At 36.8% G+C, this 20,102-nt stretch overlaps 1 protein-coding gene across 2 annotated transcripts in view; it reads left to right on the top strand.

Annotated features, from left to right (window-relative positions):
* The first annotated feature begins 1,387 nt into the window (after positions 1-1,387).
* The window catches only part of atp6v1h (ATPase H+ transporting V1 subunit H), a 99,856-nt gene continuing 81,141 nt past the window's right edge, over positions 1,388-20,102 (top strand). The window contains exons 1-2 of one of the 2 annotated variants that reach the window (XM_039754507.1): positions 1,388-1,494; positions 2,691-2,837. In XM_039754507.1, coding sequence (XP_039610441.1) covers positions 2,734-2,837 — 104 coding nt within the window. In that variant the 5' untranslated portion in view covers positions 1,388-1,494; positions 2,691-2,733. Of the gene's footprint in view, positions 1,495-2,068; positions 2,169-2,690; positions 2,838-20,102 lie in introns of those variants that run through there. The other variant, XM_039754508.1, reaches the window with a different exon arrangement.

Genomic DNA, 20,102 nt, shown 5'->3' with positions numbered 1-20,102 from the left:
ACACCCTCTGGTTATGGGTGGTACTGTGGTTTTATCTAAGGTGTCACACTCATGGTCTTTTTTTTTTTGCTTGCTTACAATTTATGTTTGCTGGGTAGTTGGTGATCAGTCAACTCAGGTCTTTAGCAAGAGAAATGTGTGATTTTTGTACAGTCTCCCCCTTACTTTTGCAACTTGCTTTACTTTAGCAAGGTTTAGACTTGTGGCATCCTTATTCAACTCTTCCAGTCCAGCGCCAGGTTGTCTTTCATGGTAAAAGGATCATTCTAGCCTCCACACCCTAGGCAAAAGGTATCCTGCATAGGGAGCAGAGTTTCAGTCAGGTTGAGAGCAGGGACAGAATACAGAGACAGCATAGATCTAGTGCTGGCAATAGGTTATAAAGTAAGGAGCTGACACTTTTTTGTTGGTTTCTTGGGTGCACAGAGTAGTTGGGTGCATAGTGGTTAAGTCTTTGGATGTCAAACATTGAGGCTGTGGGGTTCAAATCCTGCTACTGACAATGTGTGACCTTGAGCAAGTGACTTCATCTGCCTGTGCTACAATCAGAAAAAAAAAATACAGGCATAACAAATTGTATATCGAATGCTGTAGCCTCGGATAAAAGTATCAGCCATTTAAGTTAACAGATCTTTCAGTATTTTAAAAGATTGCCTCAAGCTTAGGTACATTATCAAGATCATGGGATCCCAACCTAGTCTTCTGGGGCCTCCAAACTGTCCAAGCTTTTTCACACTACAGCTCACCTGTACCAGGCAATCAGTGTACTAAGCCATTTTAGTTCCATATGATCCTTGGATGCACAATTTAATGGGTCTCATATGAACCACCCATATGGGACCCATGTTTTGTGCCATATAGGATACATTTGGTGCCCACTGTTTTGCTACCTGGAAAGTTTGCCACTACTTTGGTCTGTATTGTTGTACTCTATTAAACGAATGCATCATTTTTACATCCTGCTTGTGCATTTATTTCGGCTTTTTTAGGGGGGATGCCACCACTGAACCTTTTCTGGGGCTCCACATGGGCTTGGACTGGCACTGCATCACTGGAAACACCCACCCTCAGTCTTAGATTTAGAGCTAGACCGAACACACACGTCTTTGGAATATGGGTGAAACACTACGGTCAGAATTTCTGAAACTTAACACGGACACTGTTTATCATCCTGATTGTACCGGCTACCAGCAGCTGTCAATAATAGAGGTAGTGTGATCTATCCGATACAAAAATGCACATGTCTAGTCTAAATTAAACACAAACATCAAACGTAGGTTAAGAAAGCAGAAATCTACACAGTCCATGCATAAGAACCCCTAACAACTCATCTGCACAGAGACCGAAAACAAAGCGTTAAAAAGTGAAGTCAGTGACGACTCCTGGTATCACATGATCAAACACCAGGGTTTCCGGGATCACGTGACAAGGTCACATGCTGTCAGTGTTTGTGAGATTTTATGCCAGAAGCCGACGTAACGGGTTACATCTCAGGTAAAGTAACCGCTGGTATTTTATTTGAATCAGTTTTGAAATAGTAGTGCATGATTTTTAAGAGACGTGTTCAACGCCAGTCGCAGTGTTAAACGTTGTGCGCAGACATCTGATTAATATGCGTTCCCAGTATTTCAAGGCCGGGCTTTGCTTATAGTCAAGATAAACGGCAGAACAGAAAATGAGTGACAAATCCTATGATTTTTACTTACTGTAGTAAGCAATATGCTGAGCTTGACGAAGACGTGGGGCATTAAAAGGTGCTGTCTGAATATTAGGAAATATCATTCTATAGTGAAGCTTCCCTTCCAGTCTTTCACAACACTGCAGATAATAAATGACTCTCTTCCCTTTTTATTGTTGCAATTCTTGTAATGGCACCCTGTTTTTAATAAAAAGCAGGTCATATTCAAGCATTCCAGTGTTCGGTGTGTGTAACTTCTTTCTTGCTGGTACCAACCAGCGCTACCTTGTGTGAGGAGGAGCCGGTCCGACCACTTCTGGTTCCCGGCCGGCCCTGGCTTGGAGTGATCACAATACCTTGTTTACTCAACACTGCTTGTTTAACGTCTACGGTGTAGAACCGAAAAAAAAATGTGAAGGTCACTTTATTTGCCAGTACAGTTAGTCATCACGGCCTTCTTCCTTGTACGGACTGTCATTATTCAAGAGGAGTAAGTCATTGCTTAAATATGATTTTGTGCCAAATTGTAGCTGATCAAATGTTATCAGTTTTGGAATTTGTAATCTGTGCATGTTACCTGTGAGCGATATAGATTTACAGATTTTATTAAGTTACTTTGTATAATGCTTTTCTTGAAATGTCGGGCTTTGTGTTTTTACATACATTTTCAATGCCTTTAATATAAAATTTGTTTTAAGGAACATTAAACACTGATACGGTACGTTTTAAATTGTAAGCATTTAAGTGTAATAAACTGTTAAAAATGATGGTGAGTCAACCTGCCTCAAACTGTTCCGTTACATTCGAACTAATGTGCTGCTAAGGTGTAACCCATTGCACGGCTTACTCGGGTCCTAATTTGGGATCCTGAGGTGCTTCGTCGTGTGCTGTGTGCGGCAACGCGCTGTATCAGTGCATGCTCCCTACCTCTCTGTCTCTTTCTCTTCAGACCTTTACGAATTTGTATTGCCTCCTAGTATTTATGTGTATATATATTTTTTCTTTTATTTAGAATCTAAACGAAAGAGGATAAACACAAGAAATTGGCTTTCAACATGGACATCCATGGAGCTGTTGACGCAGCTGTACCGACTAATATTATTGCTGCAAAGGCAGCAGAAGTCCGGGCAAATAAAGTAAACTGGCAGTCGTATCTTCAGTAAGTAGAAGGACATGTGTTACTAATTGTTTAATAATACAGGTTTGCTAAATTAAACTAAAAAAAAAAGTTTTAATTGTGTACAGCTATTTTTATTTGCATTCATGAGCACAATACAAATGTCATTAAATTGTTTACATAATGTCACATTTAAGTACAAAATGTGAAAGAAATGTTATCAAAATTGAATAAATTATACAATTATTCATGTGTACAGTATTGTTCTATGTGAATTTAAGAAAGATATTTAGTTATCCTTATATTCCTAAATGTATAAGTAAAAAGCAAATATTCATTGACATGCATATAACTTTGTTTTTGACACCTCTTTTTTTTTGTGTGTTTAATCCAAACCATTCTTTATTGGCCAGTCATGTGTAAACTTTTTCTGGTCTGTCCCCTTGAGTCATCCAGCAGTAGTCTACCATCGTACTGACGATCCCATCGTACGAAATCCCAATGTATCGTGTACCCTTTTTCCATGTCCTTGTTCTGTTCACTCACTGCTCAGAGATTGTCATGGAAAAATTTCAAATGCATATCCAAAAATGAATTTTAAGACTCTTATTGCAACCCAATTCTTTAAACTTAACCAATACAATTTTTATAGTTTAAATTTTTATCTTTATAGTTACCCAAAAAGTTAGAAATTACTTATTTGAATAATACCCAAGCCTCTTGTTCCAGGTTGTTCATCACACATTCAGATCTGCGTCAGATAGCAATTTTTTAGTATTATGTCTGCCAAAAATGTTTTTCTTTTAATTCAGCCTCAGACAGATGCAGACAAGTTTGGAATAATTACATAAAATAGATTTCATCTTTAGATATGTTCTTTTGCAAAATACTTCATTCAACCAAGCTTAATATGAAGTGGCAGTAGTAGCACTTTATCTGGATCCACCAAGCTAGGTCTGATGATGTTTTTGGCACCAAGCTGTAGCTTTTTTTTTTTTTCCCCTGTAGCTAGCCATTCCTACTGAACCCTGTGTAAATTCTTGTCTCTGCTGTCCCACTCACAGAGAAAACATGGGAATATTGCATACTATGACTGCCAACCCAGTAAACAAAGATCTTTCATTGTAGTACATTTTCTCATGACAATGTTCAAAGCATTAACATAGGTTTTAATTTTACAAAATATTAAATTCAAACAAATTACAATAAAATAACATACAGATATTTAAGTACACTGTGAAAAAAATTAAAAAAAATAGAAGTGACAGCTTAAAAAAAAGTATTTTGTGAAAAAAATGTTACATGATGAGGAGAATGGTTTTCATTTTTGAATTTAGCACCCAAAATATATAAAAATGACATTAAATTATTAAATGCAGACCTGTGAATTAGTTAATTGGTTAAAATCAATGCATTTTTGGAACTTGCTTCTCCTGCACTTGATTGCTAGGGATTGTTAAAAATGTAAACATATAAATATAGGCTTTTATGGTTCATTTTTACTGTTGGCAATCCCCTTGCTTCTCATTGCTATGCTAAATATGGGTAGATGAATGAATGCTAAAGATCTAGAGAGAAAGCATGTAGTGAAACATGGGTTTATACTTCCTGTTTTTCTTTAATATCTTGTGATTGTAGTCAATAGCATGAAGACTCGATGCTCTAAAAGTCCTTTAATGTCATTAAATGGTGCCTTTATTGAAACTTGATTATGGAATTCATTCCATACGTTGCAGATTGCATATGGCTAACAGACTTTGTAAATTCATGATACTTTCAGGTGCGGATAAATAATTAGCCTTGAAATCAGTAAAGTAATTCAATACTAGGAATTTTTTTCTCTCTGTTAAATTCTTTGGCATAGTTACTGTTTATTGATTAGTGGTAAGCGAGATAGAACAGCTAACATTAGTCAATTTGCTTAACCTCTTTAATGTTAGACCTGAAAGGGTTCTAAAAAGTGTTAATCGTCAGTCCTGAGTATCACTTGGGCAACGGAATAGATGCATCTCGCTTGAGACCCGAGGATTACTCTGGTTGTTGAAGTGCCAACAGTGTTAGTGCAGAGTGTTTCTCAGGTAACGATATACAGTAGGCATGTCTTGCATAAGTATCAGGCCCAAGCGTTACCTGGGCAATGATGTAGATACATCGTCTATCCTTCTATATAAAAGCGGTCGGGATTGTCCTTCCATCCCGTGAGTGCTACGCAGGCGCGGAGTTTCACACACGCCCCGTCCATTTTGCAATGCACAATGGGATTTGTAGTTTCATTTTTCCAGGTACAAGATGATTTTCTACTCCAGACTGTGCGATATCAAATCTTCTTCTTCTTCTTCTTTCTTACTATATAAAAGCGGTTGGGATTGTCCTTCCGTCCCGTGAGTGGAAAGCGTAGCGGTATTTTGCTTATCACAGACTTACTACTTGCAGCTTGCCGTACGAAGCGATATGATGTGAGCAGAGTTCTGGTGCTCCCATCGTTCCCTTGCTTTTGTGCACGATGCGCTGGAAAAATAGACAAAATTATGTCTCTGGAAATAATTAATGTTGATGGAGTACAAATGCCTCACCACATAGTAAATATCGGGGGGTTCAAAAGGGCAACCTCAATATAGAAAAAAAGTTTAAATTTCATCACAAAAATAACAGAAACTACGAGTATTAAAGTAATACCGCTAAAATGCAATATAACCAAATTAATGAGTTTGCATAAAATATCAAATTGATCTACATATTGAATTGCCTTAAGAAGTGGTCAACTTATATGTCGGTTGCCTTAAAAGGCGGGTCAGCCTAGTTATTGTTATTATTTGTATTGTTATTATACTTTATACATTTCTGACATTGTACTTTTAGTGTTTTGCACATTTTACAATAGAAAGATGAAATTGATTAAAATGTAATATTTCAGTCCAAAAAATTGTAAGCTTTTTGCATGTTTTTTGAGAAAAGAAATGTAACATTAAGGAGGTTTAACACTATTTAGAATTTTTTGTAGAGTGAGTTGTGAAATAAGGCAGCAGGAATCATTTGTACAGATATTGGAAGCTGAATTTATTTACTGTAAAATAACATAGAGAAGGGCATTGTAGGGCAGGGCAGTGGTTACCACTGCAGCCTCACAGCACAATCTTACCTCCTGTGTTAAACTGTATATTTTTCCTGTATCTGTGTAGGTTTTTCTCTTGTTACTCTGGTTTTCTTCCTGCATGCCAATGACATTTTAGGTTAATTTGTTGTGAGCAAATTGCGTGTGTCTGTGTGTGAAAACTCCATGTGAAAGACTGATTATCCAGGACTGATTATTGTCTTTAGTAAAGAGAGTTCTGAAATCTTTCTTATCGTTTGTCTTTAGTTTAACAGGAAGAATTACTGTTTGCTAAATGAAAATGTTACAATGTTTCCATTTAATGTAAGTTTTTGTCTGTATGATCAATTGTACATTTAAATGTTTGACCTGATAACCCTGTTATTGGTGCAACCCTTTTAATATCTTTCTGTATAGGAAAGATAATGTTCCTTATTATTATCTACTGTGCACAACAAGCCTAAGCAATTTAAAATTTTTATTGCCTGGCATTTAACTAGTTGATAATGAATAAATCATTTAAAAGAGTGTATTTGGAGAGTATTAAGAACATTTTTACAATGTTTTATACCAGTTTTATCTGGATTATGCCACAAAGAGATGTAAAACTTACCCTGTGGGATCTCTTTTAAGAGTTAAGAGTAAGATTTTGAAGCATAATGGTAAGATCTTTTAGAATCATTAATGTGTTTGTTTTGTATTAACTATGAGATTTACTCACCTAGTTTCTGTTTATTCTTATTACCTGTACTGCTTATTTGAGTGTACCTTTTTGAATTTTCAAAAGTAGATGCTATAAAAAGGAAACAAAATTATGCCAAGTGCCAGAATAACCATATTTCATAAGTCTTGCTTGTGCATCAGTGTCTTCTTAAAGATATTCAAGACATGGAGTGCATTTCAGATATCCTAACTTTCTCAGGACTTCCCATTTGACCTGTTTAACCAATAGTTATCTTAAGTCTGTCACGTTGTATTTTCCCAGAAAAGGTTTCTTCACAGGTCACTTCATCAAATATCAGAGAGTTATTGTTCTGTGTCTCTCATCTCTGTGCCCTCATCCCCGACTGCCACCCGTTATTTTATTTACTCTGGAGTCGATTGTTTCACTTAAATTGCTATACCCTTTAATGTACAGTTTTCCTAACTGATGACAGCATAAGAACTATTTCAACGTACCCATGCTGTGTTGTAGGAACATGAGCTGATACAGCGCGTTGCCGCACCCACCACATGACAAACTACGTCAGGATCCTAGATTAAGACATAAATGCCAGCCATGCAATGGGTGATTCCTCAGCACTACACTAGTTCAAAAGGGATTGAACAGTGTGAATTGGTTTTTTTTTTACGGTGGCTAGAGTGCCAATTCTGCCACCAACCCTCAGGTTTTTCTCTGCGGGTTGAAGGGAGTTCATGTAGGGCTGGATGCAGATTAACGTCATACCCAGGAGTATAATATTTTATAATTTGATTTGCATTTGGATTGTTTTGGTTTAAATTTAAAATCTGCCATTGAAGTTCTTTCATCAATAAATTAATTCTATGTTATTTACTCACTGCTTTATGTGTGTGCTTTATGCTGAATTTTTTGGACTGAATTTAAGAAGAGTTTGAATTTCAACATGAAATTTAAAGTCAAGTGTTTTATTCAAAAAAGTAATAGGAACCAGTTTAATAAAGGTAAAACCACACTACTCTTTCTAAGCAAAAATTGAAAGACTAATTTTATCTCAGTACAAGTACAGAAATGCATTTAACACTAGAATTACCAGAGCCTACGAAAAAACTCGTAAATCCGTCCCACCTTAAATCGCTTCTTAAAACCGTTCTCACCTCTCTGCCAGCGTCTTTTGTTAATCCAAATGTGCTAATAAAAGAAAAGCTGCAAGTAGCCGGCTATTCCATCCCCCCACCGACTTAGAACATGTACAAACTTCTCTCAGCTCATGCCTTGATTGATTTTCTGGGAGTGAAGTGGAGTTGTAGAGTGGAAATAATAGATCGTTGTTTGGAACACACGCATTTCATGTCTGTTCTGTTTCTACAGTAATCTGTGTAAACGCATTGTTAAAACAGAAACGTTTTTTATATTCTAGTAGTAGATGACAAAATGTTGGCATAAACTATATAATGTATGAAGCCTGAAGTCCAAATATCAAAGAAATACTTTCACAGAAGGTACAAATCTAACACAACAATTGCGCTTTTATTCAAAAATATAACTGCAGAAACAAAAAGCCGCCTTAACATGCGACATTGACATCTGTTTATTATGACTGCCTCGGTGGCGCAATAGAATCAGCTGCCGACTGGGAATCAAAAGGTTGCGAGTTCAATCCTGCACCACTCCATTTTGAGAAGTAAACTGCTCTTAGTCTTACTATTTTAGAATAAAAACATACATTTGATTTCAGTCTGTAACAGCCGGTGTAATTTATGATACTTGTAAAGGTTAGCTTTGGTTTTTTTTTTTTTTCCCAGTCAGTTTTATTATCTCGGCTGTGTTCATGAGCCCAAGCACACCCCACCCCTGCATCTGTTTTAACAATGTGTTTACACAGATTACTGTAGAAACGGAACAGACATGAAATGCGTGTGTGCTAAACAACAATCTATTATTTCCACTTTAAAACTCCACTTCACTCCCAGAAAATCAATCAAGGCATGAGCTGGGAGAAGTTTGTGCACGTTCTAAGTCGGTGGGGGGATGAAATAGCCGGCTGCTTGAAGCCTGCTTTTATCAGCACATTTAGATGACAAAAGACGCTGGTGGAGAGCTGTGAACGATTTTAAGAAGCGATTTAAGGTGGGATGGATTTACGAGTTTTTTCGTAGGCTCTGGCAATGCTAGTGTTTAATACATGTTTTGAGCATATATTGAGTGTAATATTATGCGTGTAAATTAATTAATTAATTAATTTTTTTGACGCACTTTGCTCACCCAGCCTACCTGGATTACCTGAGTTACCTTTCCTAAAAAAAAAATTCTGATTACCCCCAAGGTAGTCAAGGCTAGGGGGCTGTCAGAAAACAGGGCCTGCTGAAGCCTATTACAGCACTCCTTGTGTGAATTTGGGCTATACATAAAATACGTTGTTGTTATTTTTTCATGTATTTATTAGACATGGCACGATACCACTTTTTTATGTCCGATACCGATATTGTGAATTTGGATATCTGCCGATACGTCACAAATCCGATACAGTCATTGAGTCTTTTTTTAAACAGAAAACAAAAATTAATGCTTTCAAAAAAATGTCCAGATACATTTTATATACCTCAACACAAATACAGAAATCATAACTGTGATATAATAAGGAAGAAACATTGCAAAGAGAACATGGTTTAGTAACCGCTTCTTTTTATTTAAATGTCCTCAGTTTTAGCAGCATTTGACGGACCAGTACCATCCAAAAAATCCAAAAAGACAAGAGCAACTGTATACGAAAATAAAACATAAGATGACATAAAAGCTTAGTATCTAAAGAAACATTAATAATGAAATTCAAAGTGCTTTTTAATGCCAAACCAACACAGGAACTGCAATTTAAAATAATGCAACATAAAATATATACTTTAAAAAAAAATCTAGAATTGACCCTTACTTAATGGTTAACATAAATATACACCTACAGTGGGATGTCTTACTGAACTTGTGGAACTCTTTTCTTGCTTCACTTTAACATAAGGGGTAGGTTTTTCTTTAGTAAGATCAGCATTTCAGCCTTCTCAGCTGTCAGCCTGCTTCTCCTTTCATCAATAATGATGGAGGCTGTACTGAAGAGCCTCTCGCTCTCCACACTTGTTGAAGGTGCACAAAGAAATTTAGCTGCTGTACAAACCAGAGTGGGTAATCTAGGCTGGTTGACTTGCCAGTACAACAGTGGATTGTCTGAGCTGAATAGTTGGCTCACTGAGGTAGGTTTGCACTTCAATACATGCACTTGAGGTGGTTAACTGAGGAGCAGGCTCTACAGAGCTTTCCTTTAGCATTTCATCAAAAATACTTTCAAGTCTGCTGTGGCTTGCAGTTTCCATCCGTGGAGTCTTGCTTGCTGGTTCCACAGCAGCTGATTCACAAGATGTCCCCTCTGCTGGCTCTGAGGAATCTGATGTGCTTCTTTTAAACACTTCCTCCATCTTTCTCATCTCTACGATTAAAGCTGCTTTTGCCTGGTTTGAGATTTCTACACTTGTGAAGTATCTGGAACGATAATAGCCAAACCACAATATTAAGAGATTATTATACTGTTGGCTGATGAAATATTACAATTTAACTTAACTTCCTCACAGTCAAGTGTGGGATTTGTGAGTAAATGTCTTTAGCTCTCTCTTACTGACTGACACACACACACACACACACACACACTCTCTCTCTCTCTTTCTATCCCATTCTTTCTCTCTCTCACCACACAATCTGCCTCTTCCCCCCCTCTCTCTCACAAACGCACACATTAAAAAAAATTCCATACCTGTCTTTATATCTTGGATCCAGCAGTGTTGCAACTGCATATAGTGGCTCAGATTCTACATCTTTGAAGCGTCTGTTAACAGCCTCGAGAAGGGTGATCTTCATCGTCCTTATTCCCTCGTCACTTTCATTTCGTCGAGACAGAGCGCGCTTAAGGGCGAGACGATGGGGATAACATCAGATGCTGATGACCATGAGGAGCTTACCTCCCTTGTCAACTCCTCAAAGGGGGCCAGAGCTGCTACGATGTTTTCAAGTAGCCCCACTGGCGTGCACACAGTGTGGCTGGCAGGTCATGCTCCGGGAATATGCACACAAGGCTCGTTTTTGAGCGATGAGGCTCTCCATCATATAATATGTGCTATTCCACCGTGTTCGCACATCTTGTACCAGACGCCGTGGCATATTGAGCTCAATTTGAATGTTCTCCAAACGTGAATAAGCAAGTGCAGAGTGCTTAAAGTGACCCACTATTTTTCTTCCGACAGCCACTGCATCACTAATACTACGTTGCGATAACAGTCCCTCATTCACCACGAGTTGCAAAGTGTGCGCGAAGCATCCTAAACTTGGAACTCCTAGTCTATCCATTGCCTTTATTACGTTGCTGCCATTGTCTCGTAAAACAACATGAACTTTGATTTTTGAAATTTTCCATTCATTTAACATTTCCTCTATAGCTGTAGCGATGCACTCTCCTGAGTGTGAGCCACGAAGCTGCTTAGCGTGCAAAACTGCTTTTTGCAACTTAAAACTTGAGTCTATCCACTGTGCTGTTAGACCTAGCAAGGACAATGGACACACGTCTGAGCTCCAAATATCTGAGGTCAAGCTTAAAGCGGGAACGCTATCCAAGCATTCAAAAATGAACTTGCACACTTGTTTGTACTTATCTGGAACGGCTGTCTCGGAGATAAAATGTCGGTTTGGTAGCGTAACGAGGCTCCAAATGCTCCATTAAGCGCCGAAACCCCACATTCTCAACAACAGAAAGGGGCTGGTCATCAAGCACAACAAACTCGACGATTTTCTCTGTTATCAGCTTTGCTTTGTTGCTTTCTGGAGGGAGTTTCTCGCGTTTCTGAATTGTTTCAAACAGTGTTTGTTGATGCGACACCATTTTCTTCTTGAAGCTCGTGGAATTAATAAATTCCGTGTACTCCTTTCCATGATATTTCTGCAGGTGTTTAATCAGATTCGTTGTGTTAAAGTTTCCAACTCTGCTACCGACCCCGCGAAACACTTGTATTGCATAAATTACATTCGGCAGTCTTGGCTTTTTCTTCTTTGAGTCGGAAGTAACTCCAAACTGCTGACATGTCGGCAAGTCTCACACGCAACAGAAACTCTTATCACGTGATGCATGTCCCAAATCACGTTATGCATGCGGTAATTATTTTCCGTAATTTTTAAAGGATCAAATTAAATTTTTTATTGCTTCCCGATTTCCGATCCAGTAATTTAGGTCAGGATCGGACCGATACAGAATATCGGATCGGCGCATCTCTAGTATTTATGTCATGTCTTGCCTCACTTTATGTATGAGCAAAGCAGTCCATAGAATGCATAGGCACATTTGTTGACCCAAGTTTGCAAGGCATATGTCACATTGGTATTGTTGACTTTTCTGAAGAGCTGGTATAGTTAAAAAGGTACTCATTATGGTTCCGTGGTGACAGATAAAGGGCTGTCTACCTCTCATGTATAATGTAAGCAATTTATACTTTAATTTCCCCATGTGGAGAAATAAAGTACTGTATATCTATCTCTCTGTATTACAGAAGTGAAAGCATGAATTTCAGGGTCACCATTTCATATAATTTTGTAGCCTAATAAGCCAGTGTGAAACTCAGTATTTTAACTCTTTACGGAGAAGAAATCAATTTTGCTGGACTCTTTATTAATTTGAAAGAGGAGTGGTATATAGAAGTTGCTGGTGTTCTTCTAGTGCACTGGCCAGCATGAAGACGAGGGCAGACATACAGTTTCACAAAGGGTAACATTCAGCTATATACATCTCATCAGTTGTACATGTTTCTTTTTTATGTGTTTGATAGATTGGTGGATGTACTGCTCATTGTTGGTCCAGTGTGTCATGTGGAAAACCGGTTCACATTTTCCTTTCTCTGCTGCTTGCGCAGATGGCACGGGTTACTACCTAAATAAGAATAAATAAAGCACTGGAAAACCTCACGGCACAGTGTCACACTGAGTCACTCATTTATTTGTTTTTCCTAATATATGTGTGTATGTATATGTATATATATATATATATATATATATATATATATATATATATATATATATATATATATATATATATATATATATATATATATATATATATATATATATATTTTAGTGTCCATCCCTTGGTAATGTTCATTTTTAGCTAACAAAATTGACATATATCTGAAATAATATGTATGCACGTATACCATACCTAGCTTCAAAACAGAGCAAATGTTATGGGATGGATAGCATCTGAGTTTAGTATCAGTACCATCTTAATTTAGTAGTGGAAGAAAAGTTGTCAGTAATTTTTTTTTGTGATTTTGAAGTACATAACTGTTTAGAAATTAATACAGCAAGGCAGTATAAATCACAGCATTTCAGTATGAGACTTTTGGCATCAACTTAATGCTATTGGGATCCCCTATCAAATGTTAGGGGCGCATCATTCCCTCATCAATATATACACCAGTAAGGCACACTTTGCCCAGTTTGGCAAATAATTACATAAACATGTTTCTCTCTTATAAACTTGCCAATCAGTCGACTATGTATCAAGAAATAGCCCAGACATGCTTGCTTTAATAAAAAAAATGCAGTTTACTCATAACAGAAGAATTATAGATGATGGATATAAATGTCTGTGAAGGTGCATTATATCCACCAAAAGAAAACAGAAGTTTAAGCTGTCTTGCTTTTTCTTCTGTCTTGCTAGCATAAAGTGTATCTCTTGAAAGTTAATTATCAGTTAGTTCTTGTTACTTTTATATATGGTTTCCTTTATTTATATGCCTTGCTGTCCTTTAATGAGGCTGAACTTGATGTGGCACCCATTTCTATCTCCGTTTTTTCACTACCTGGGTTCCAGTGCTAGGGTATTTTCTAGGTATACAGGCACATAAGTCTTTGTGGCAGGCCACTCCCAACGCAGTAGGAAATGTTCTTTGGAGGGAAGAAGATGAACCCATTTTATTTTTTCCTACTTTCAGTTTTTGAATTTTTGACTTTTTTCCCCTTCCATTATTATTATTATTATTATTATTATTATTATATTATTATATGAAAGCATTTACAGTTAACTACAATAGCACAGATACTGAAATGACACTTTATTAGTTATTCTGATTTTATGTACCTGTTATTCTTTAGTGCAATTTGTTAATCTACAACACTTAGCTTGAGAGTTGCACAGTTATTGACAGAAGACTTCCAGAAATTGTTAGAAGGCGAGTCTGCTCTTTCCATTGAGAGTCTAGGGCCAGCTTAGAAGCTGTGCTGGTAATGGAAAAGATCCTTTGCTGTTTAAAAGCGAGAAGTAGACCAATACAACACAAGGGGTGTATTAGGTGTTATTCCTTTTATTCTGTGCATTGGATATGTAGCATGTTGAGCATGGTAGTCATCAGCTGCATTGAGACAGCATGTTTTTGAACATGGACAAATAGAAAAGAATTGATTGTAAATATAAAGGGCCTGTCTGTCAGTACTTTGAGTATGACACTTGACACTGACAAGAGCATACAGTATAATTCAATAATTATGCAACTCTCTGGTTTGTGTAATGGTATTAAAACCAAAAAACATGAAAAATGTAAGGATATTCTTAAAGTAATTTAATAAAGAAGTCTTTAAACAGGTTGATGACCATGATATACTGGGGAACAAATGAAAGAAGTTTTTACCTTTAACTATGCAGAATGCCGCTCTCTGGTCCAAGCAGTTAAATGCAAAAAGAGAGAATCTATATTAATCAGTATAGTCTAACAAGTTCTGAGAATATCATCAAGTATTTGGTCCGAATTTCAAAATGCTGAATGCTGCGTGCTTCATAGATAAACAGTCTGCCTCTTGAATAGATGAACACTATTACAATATGAATGACACCAAGTTTATAACATTTAGAAGGTAGATGGCTGGCGAAAAAAAACCTCACTTTTATATGGGTGAACCTGCCTTTTTGTACAAATCCTTTTGCTATGTAGGCACAGTGTACATTTTGTAATCTTCATTGAAAAGTAATTTTAAAGCTAATATAAAAATATAATGCAAAGGGTTCCGCTCAAAATAAACATGAATTGATATAAGGCAAGAAATATAAAAAAAAAACCTAAAATATAACTGGTCAAAGTTCCTAAAACTAAGTGAAAATAAAATGACAGGTGAAAATAGTATACAAACAAAAATGTGTTAAAAAACTGTATCTAATGTGACCTTGGTCCATATTGATTACTCGGGGAAGCTCACATAACCTTTCAATAATACAGTGATTTGCTTTGTTTATAACAGTCTAAGTGAATCAAACAAATCTTTTAATGATTTCCCCTTAAGTGTTGGCCTCACAGTGCATGAGTTACAAAAGGCTGCCATGTTAACCTGCAGATGCAGAGATTCTACAGTATATTCACCATAATCTTTAGACCAGGGGTTCCCAAACCTTTGGACGTCAAGTACCACCTGAGGTTAAGTGAGTTACGTTGCGTACCACCCGCACCTTCTTGAAAGGGAGGGAGAGTTGTAAGGTGGGGGTGGTATGTGGGCTGGTTGAGGCGCCCAAAATCTGAATAAAAGTTAAAGAATTGGAAGAAATTTATGAATAAAGTTAATGAAAAAATTTGTTCATGTACATGAATTGATAAATTCCGCCCTGAAGCTAAATCCTGCCTTCGGCCTGTATGTGACGCAGTTACCAAAGATGAAATGATATCGGCTTTGTGCTTGGATCTAGTGACTATGATGCAATACAGCAGCAGTGCACGTATAACAACAAACGCAAGCGGTTTCTGTGAGGCAGAGTTACCGAAGACTAAATAGTGTCGGCGTTGTGCTTTCATCTAGTGACCAAAAGCTCAAACAGTGAAGAAGTAGAAGTTGACTTCCGCGAAACGGAATTATGGTAGCGTTAAATGAACTAAATACTGATTCGAGTAATAGGTTTTATTTATTCAGATGACGAAATTTCACACCACACTAAATTTGGGAATCCACATATTATTGTATTTAAACAGTTTCATTGGTTTTTGCTCACAACAGGCTTGTCATAAAGGGTTTTGCACAGATAAATAAAATTTCAGGGACCGCGATGCGTACCACCTGAAAAGGCTCCGCGTACCACGGTTTGGGAACCACTGCTTTAGACCTTGTCCATCTGCTTGTTTCCCTATCTGAAACAATGTATAGTGGCAGTGATGCGGATGTTAAGTGAGCTTCAGAAGAGTTGTGGCAAAAGTAAGAGAAGCTGTTTTCAGTGACATAGGAAAGATTTGCAAATATTCTGAGATATTTATGAGATGATGTTGATCAAACAAAAGTGTATATTTAATATATGGTGACCCTAATTAAATATTGCCTGTATGTCACTGAATGTTTTATTACTTGCTAGTGTAAACGTGTGCATGATCACAGGAGGTGTTGTGAGTTTGATAGTTCAGGGCTTAGAAAAGAGCCCTAGAAGGGCCTCTTTGTGCATGATGATGGAATGAAATTGTCCTGTATAGAAAATTAAACAGAGCTAAGTGCAACAATGTCCCTTCTTCCTTGGTTCCATAAATTTATAATCGGCATGAAGAGCCTCTAGTTGTTTATATTTTATACAGTTGGTAAATTATATTTTATTATGTGTAAAAAAAAAAAAAAAAAACTTTTTAATTTATGTAATTGATTTAGAAAGTAAATTATGAAATGTTGCTTAAATTTGCAAAGCATATTGCCTGAAGTGTTATTAAATTCATTTGATTCAGCAGGCACATGACGGACGGTAATGGACAAAATTCATATTTAGCCAGATATGTAGAAAATAAAGTTCTGTATATTGTATTGTAAATGTATTTACATTTTGTAAACAAAAATATGTTTTTTTAAATTGGAAGTTGTAGGAAGTAGACTGCTTGCAACCACAAGGTATTAAAAAGAAAAGCTAATAGGGTTGTCTTTTTACTGTGTTTTGGGCAGTGCACATCAAGGGATGTTGTGCTTAAACTGTATACGTAATGAATTTTGGATTCAACACCCAGAATATTACATGCTGGTAAAGTCTACTATATGATTGTAGTAATTTTTCCTGGGCTGCAAGGAAAAGAAATAAGTTGTTATCTTTTCATTCTCACACCAGCTATTAAGAAGTGTAATTAAAGAATTTGCAATCAGAAATTAAATAAGTGCATTTATTGTCAACTGTTATTTTAAAATGATCTGTTCAGCAGAAGCATAAAGGCCAAGGGAAAGGGTGATTGAGTATATGTTATAGAGATGTTAAAAAGTGGATTTTTTATTTTTGTGTAGAGGGATGAAGTTACTTAAAAATTGAACTTGACATATTTTTGAACTCTTTGAACCATTAGGAACTTACAAGTTCACTTCAGTTTTTCTGTTTTTCTTATGTATATATTTTCATAGGTTTATGCATTGTTCCATTTAACAAAACTAAATGAAATTATCTTTTGCAGACATAGCTGTAGATTTAATATTTGTCAAAGTAGAAAAAGTTGTGAATGTTTGTGTAGAAATATCTTATTAAACGAATAAATCTGAAATGAAATTCATCTGAAGCAAAATAGAAAGGATGTTTCATTTTTATTTGTTGTGGCAATGAACAGGTGGAAATTTGAATGTCTTAATTATAAAATTGTACAAAGTACAGTATATCGTGCAACCTTTTCGGCTGAAAAAGAAGACTTTTGCTTTGTATGCCACAGGCCCTCAGCCTTTGAAGAATGGAAAGGCAGCATATACACAAGTCTTTTTCCAGTTCCTCGGAATTCATTGGTCACTAGTGACTATTCAGTTCCTGTACTGTCAGTCACATTAGTCACTAAATGTTTTTTTCAATTTAAAGCCTCTTTTCAAAAATGGCATCATCAAAGTCTTTTAAGTTTCAACTATTATATAACATAATTTACATACAAAACCATAACATAAGAATGTATTAACTGTTTTGACCTAGTTAAAAATATGTGGAATAAAAAGCTCAGAAAACATTATCACGTGAGGTCTGTCCAAAAAAGTCCAGCCATTGTTAATATAACACGAATGGTTTACAAGGCATCGATGTGAAGTGGCAGCCATTGAGAGTGGACTGGAATGCACATGCATGAACATTGACGACTTCACTGGACTAGACAGTAGGGGTGCTAGACACCACTGAGTGAGCACGTGTACTGTGTGGCCGTCACATTCAAAATGACTGAGTGAGCAGAGCAACGAATCTGCGTCAGATTTTGCATTAAGCTTGAACATTCATCCATGGAAACTATTCGCACCTTGTGACCTCTGGCTTTTCCCAAAACTAAAATCGCCTTTGAAAGGGAAGAGATTTTAGACTGTTAATGAGATTCAGGACAATATTACAAGGCAGCTGATGACAATCCCAACAAAGGATTTTGCAGAGTGTTTTGACCACTGTAAGAGACGCTGGGAGAAATGTGTGAGTTCCCAAGGTGTGGATTTTGGAGGGGACTGAGGCATCTTTGTCCTATGTACATTTTTTTTTTTGTGTCTTACATTCACTGAAGAAAATATATCTATCTTCTTCTTATATAATACACTACCGTGGCTGTTCGCTTGTCTGTCCAGGATTTTAAATCACCTATCGCTCGCAAACTGTTTCACCTATTGACTTGAAATTTGGTACACACATACTACGTGATGTCTACTATCCGCTTTCGGTGTGATGATTTTTATTACTCTTTTTTTATTCTTATTTTATTTTATTTTATTGTAGAATCAACTGTCGGCAGCGCGCAGCAGGGAGGCCGTGCAACGCATGCGTGTAGGCGACATTCTCATTCCCTACCACCTTCACTAATCATTATTGAGGCAGATTGAAGACTTAAGTGCCAACTTAAGTGAAAAATGAAAGCAAAGGTACTAAGTAATTGCAACACAAAAACTAACTTAATCAGTTTTAACACGAAAAGATGCAGATGAAAGAAAAGAAGCAGCAGGCCACTAGGGTGGAGAAAAGAAGAGGTGCTCAGGAAGCAGTTAAGCGCATCAGCCTCTGAGCAAATGACTGCTAAACGAACAGAGAAAGAGGATGAAAAGTAGGAATGCTCAAGTCAAGTGTATCGTGCACTACGCCGTTACTGGATATTTTCCGGACAGACCTCATTCTTTAAGTGTTAATTAATCATGGGAAAAAATACATAGTTTGACACTTTCTATTTAGTTTTGCAGCATTATACTTTTTAATAAAGGAGAATTGTTACAGCTCCGGTTAAATTCATATGGAAATTTACCTTTGGCCAATCAAGATAGGATTAACAAAATCTTTAGTATGGCAACACTGAAGGAAAAAGTGACACACAAGTTCATCTTAAATTTCTTGCTTGTCCACAGTTGGCTTGAGCACATTTACTCTTTGTGAGCAAAGATTTTTAGTTGTATTGCCCTATCAACACTCCTTAATTAGATTAGATAGAACTTTCCTAGGGGGGCATTTGGCTTTTTACAGAAGCTCATTAAATAAATATATCTCTCTTTTATAATAAAGAAAATCCTGGGACGAGTCTTTTTAGCTTGGGACTTGACATGACTTTTCCAGAGAGATACTTTCACGTCCCGGGAGATGAGACTTTGTCCCAAGAGATTTAACCACGCCCGGTGCTGGAAATAAAAGAAAAAGAGTAAATGACAAAGTAGAATGTCATAAAAAGAATTAAAAAATGTTGGCACGGATACAAATGCAGAGCAGGTTAGAGTTAATGAAAGTACTAAAATTTGCATTAATGCAAACAAATGGAAATTATTACTCGGTGAAATAATGGAACAGCGAAAAGAGGTCAAATATATTGTTCGGATTTAAACTTTAAGTTTGAGACTTGTAGATTGTCTAATTCATGTTGCCATCAGGGAAAAGTAGTGTTCCTTCCCAATGAAGAGGTGTATCTACGAGAAATAAAAAATTTGTTGTTTTATGAAAGTGAAATCCACTTACACAAGCGGCAGAGGCACAAAGTGGCTGGCACGTAGCCCAGGACGTGTTTTGCTGAGCAAAGCCCCATAGTACATAAATAGATAAGTAAATATTTATACACATACACCATGGTCTGAACACTCACCATATAACTAACTAAAAAGTAAGAAAATTAAATAAAAAAAAAAAGTCGCAGTGAGGCATTATGCAGGTATATTGCTGTTGGTTTGAAGAATTCCCACTGGTGTTGCTTGACACACTTCTGCTGAAACATTTGCTGGCTGAAAGTACTCAATGTGTCAGAGAGCAGATCTGCAGCACTGTTCATAATGGCACTCAGTTTTGTTTTAATTCTCTCCTTTGCTACCATCTCCAGGGAGTCCCATAACTGAACCTGCTCTTTTAATTAACTTGTTGATTCAGTTGGCCTCTCCTGAAATAATGTTACCACCCCAGCATACCACAGCGTAGAATATTGCACTGACCATCACAGAGTTGTAGAAGATGTGAAGGATGTCACTGCCCAAATTAAATATAGCTATCTATTCATATGTAATAATATTTATGAATTGCTGCATGTTGATTTTAAACCATTCTGGT

The sequence above is a fragment of the Polypterus senegalus genome, chromosome 5 (genome assembly GCF_016835505.1).
Source record: "Polypterus senegalus isolate Bchr_013 chromosome 5, ASM1683550v1, whole genome shotgun sequence".
In the NCBI taxonomy this organism is placed as follows: domain Eukaryota; kingdom Metazoa; phylum Chordata; class Cladistia; order Polypteriformes; family Polypteridae; genus Polypterus; species Polypterus senegalus.
Note: the sequence above shows the minus strand (reverse complement) of the source record. Positions and strands in the feature narration are given on the sequence as shown.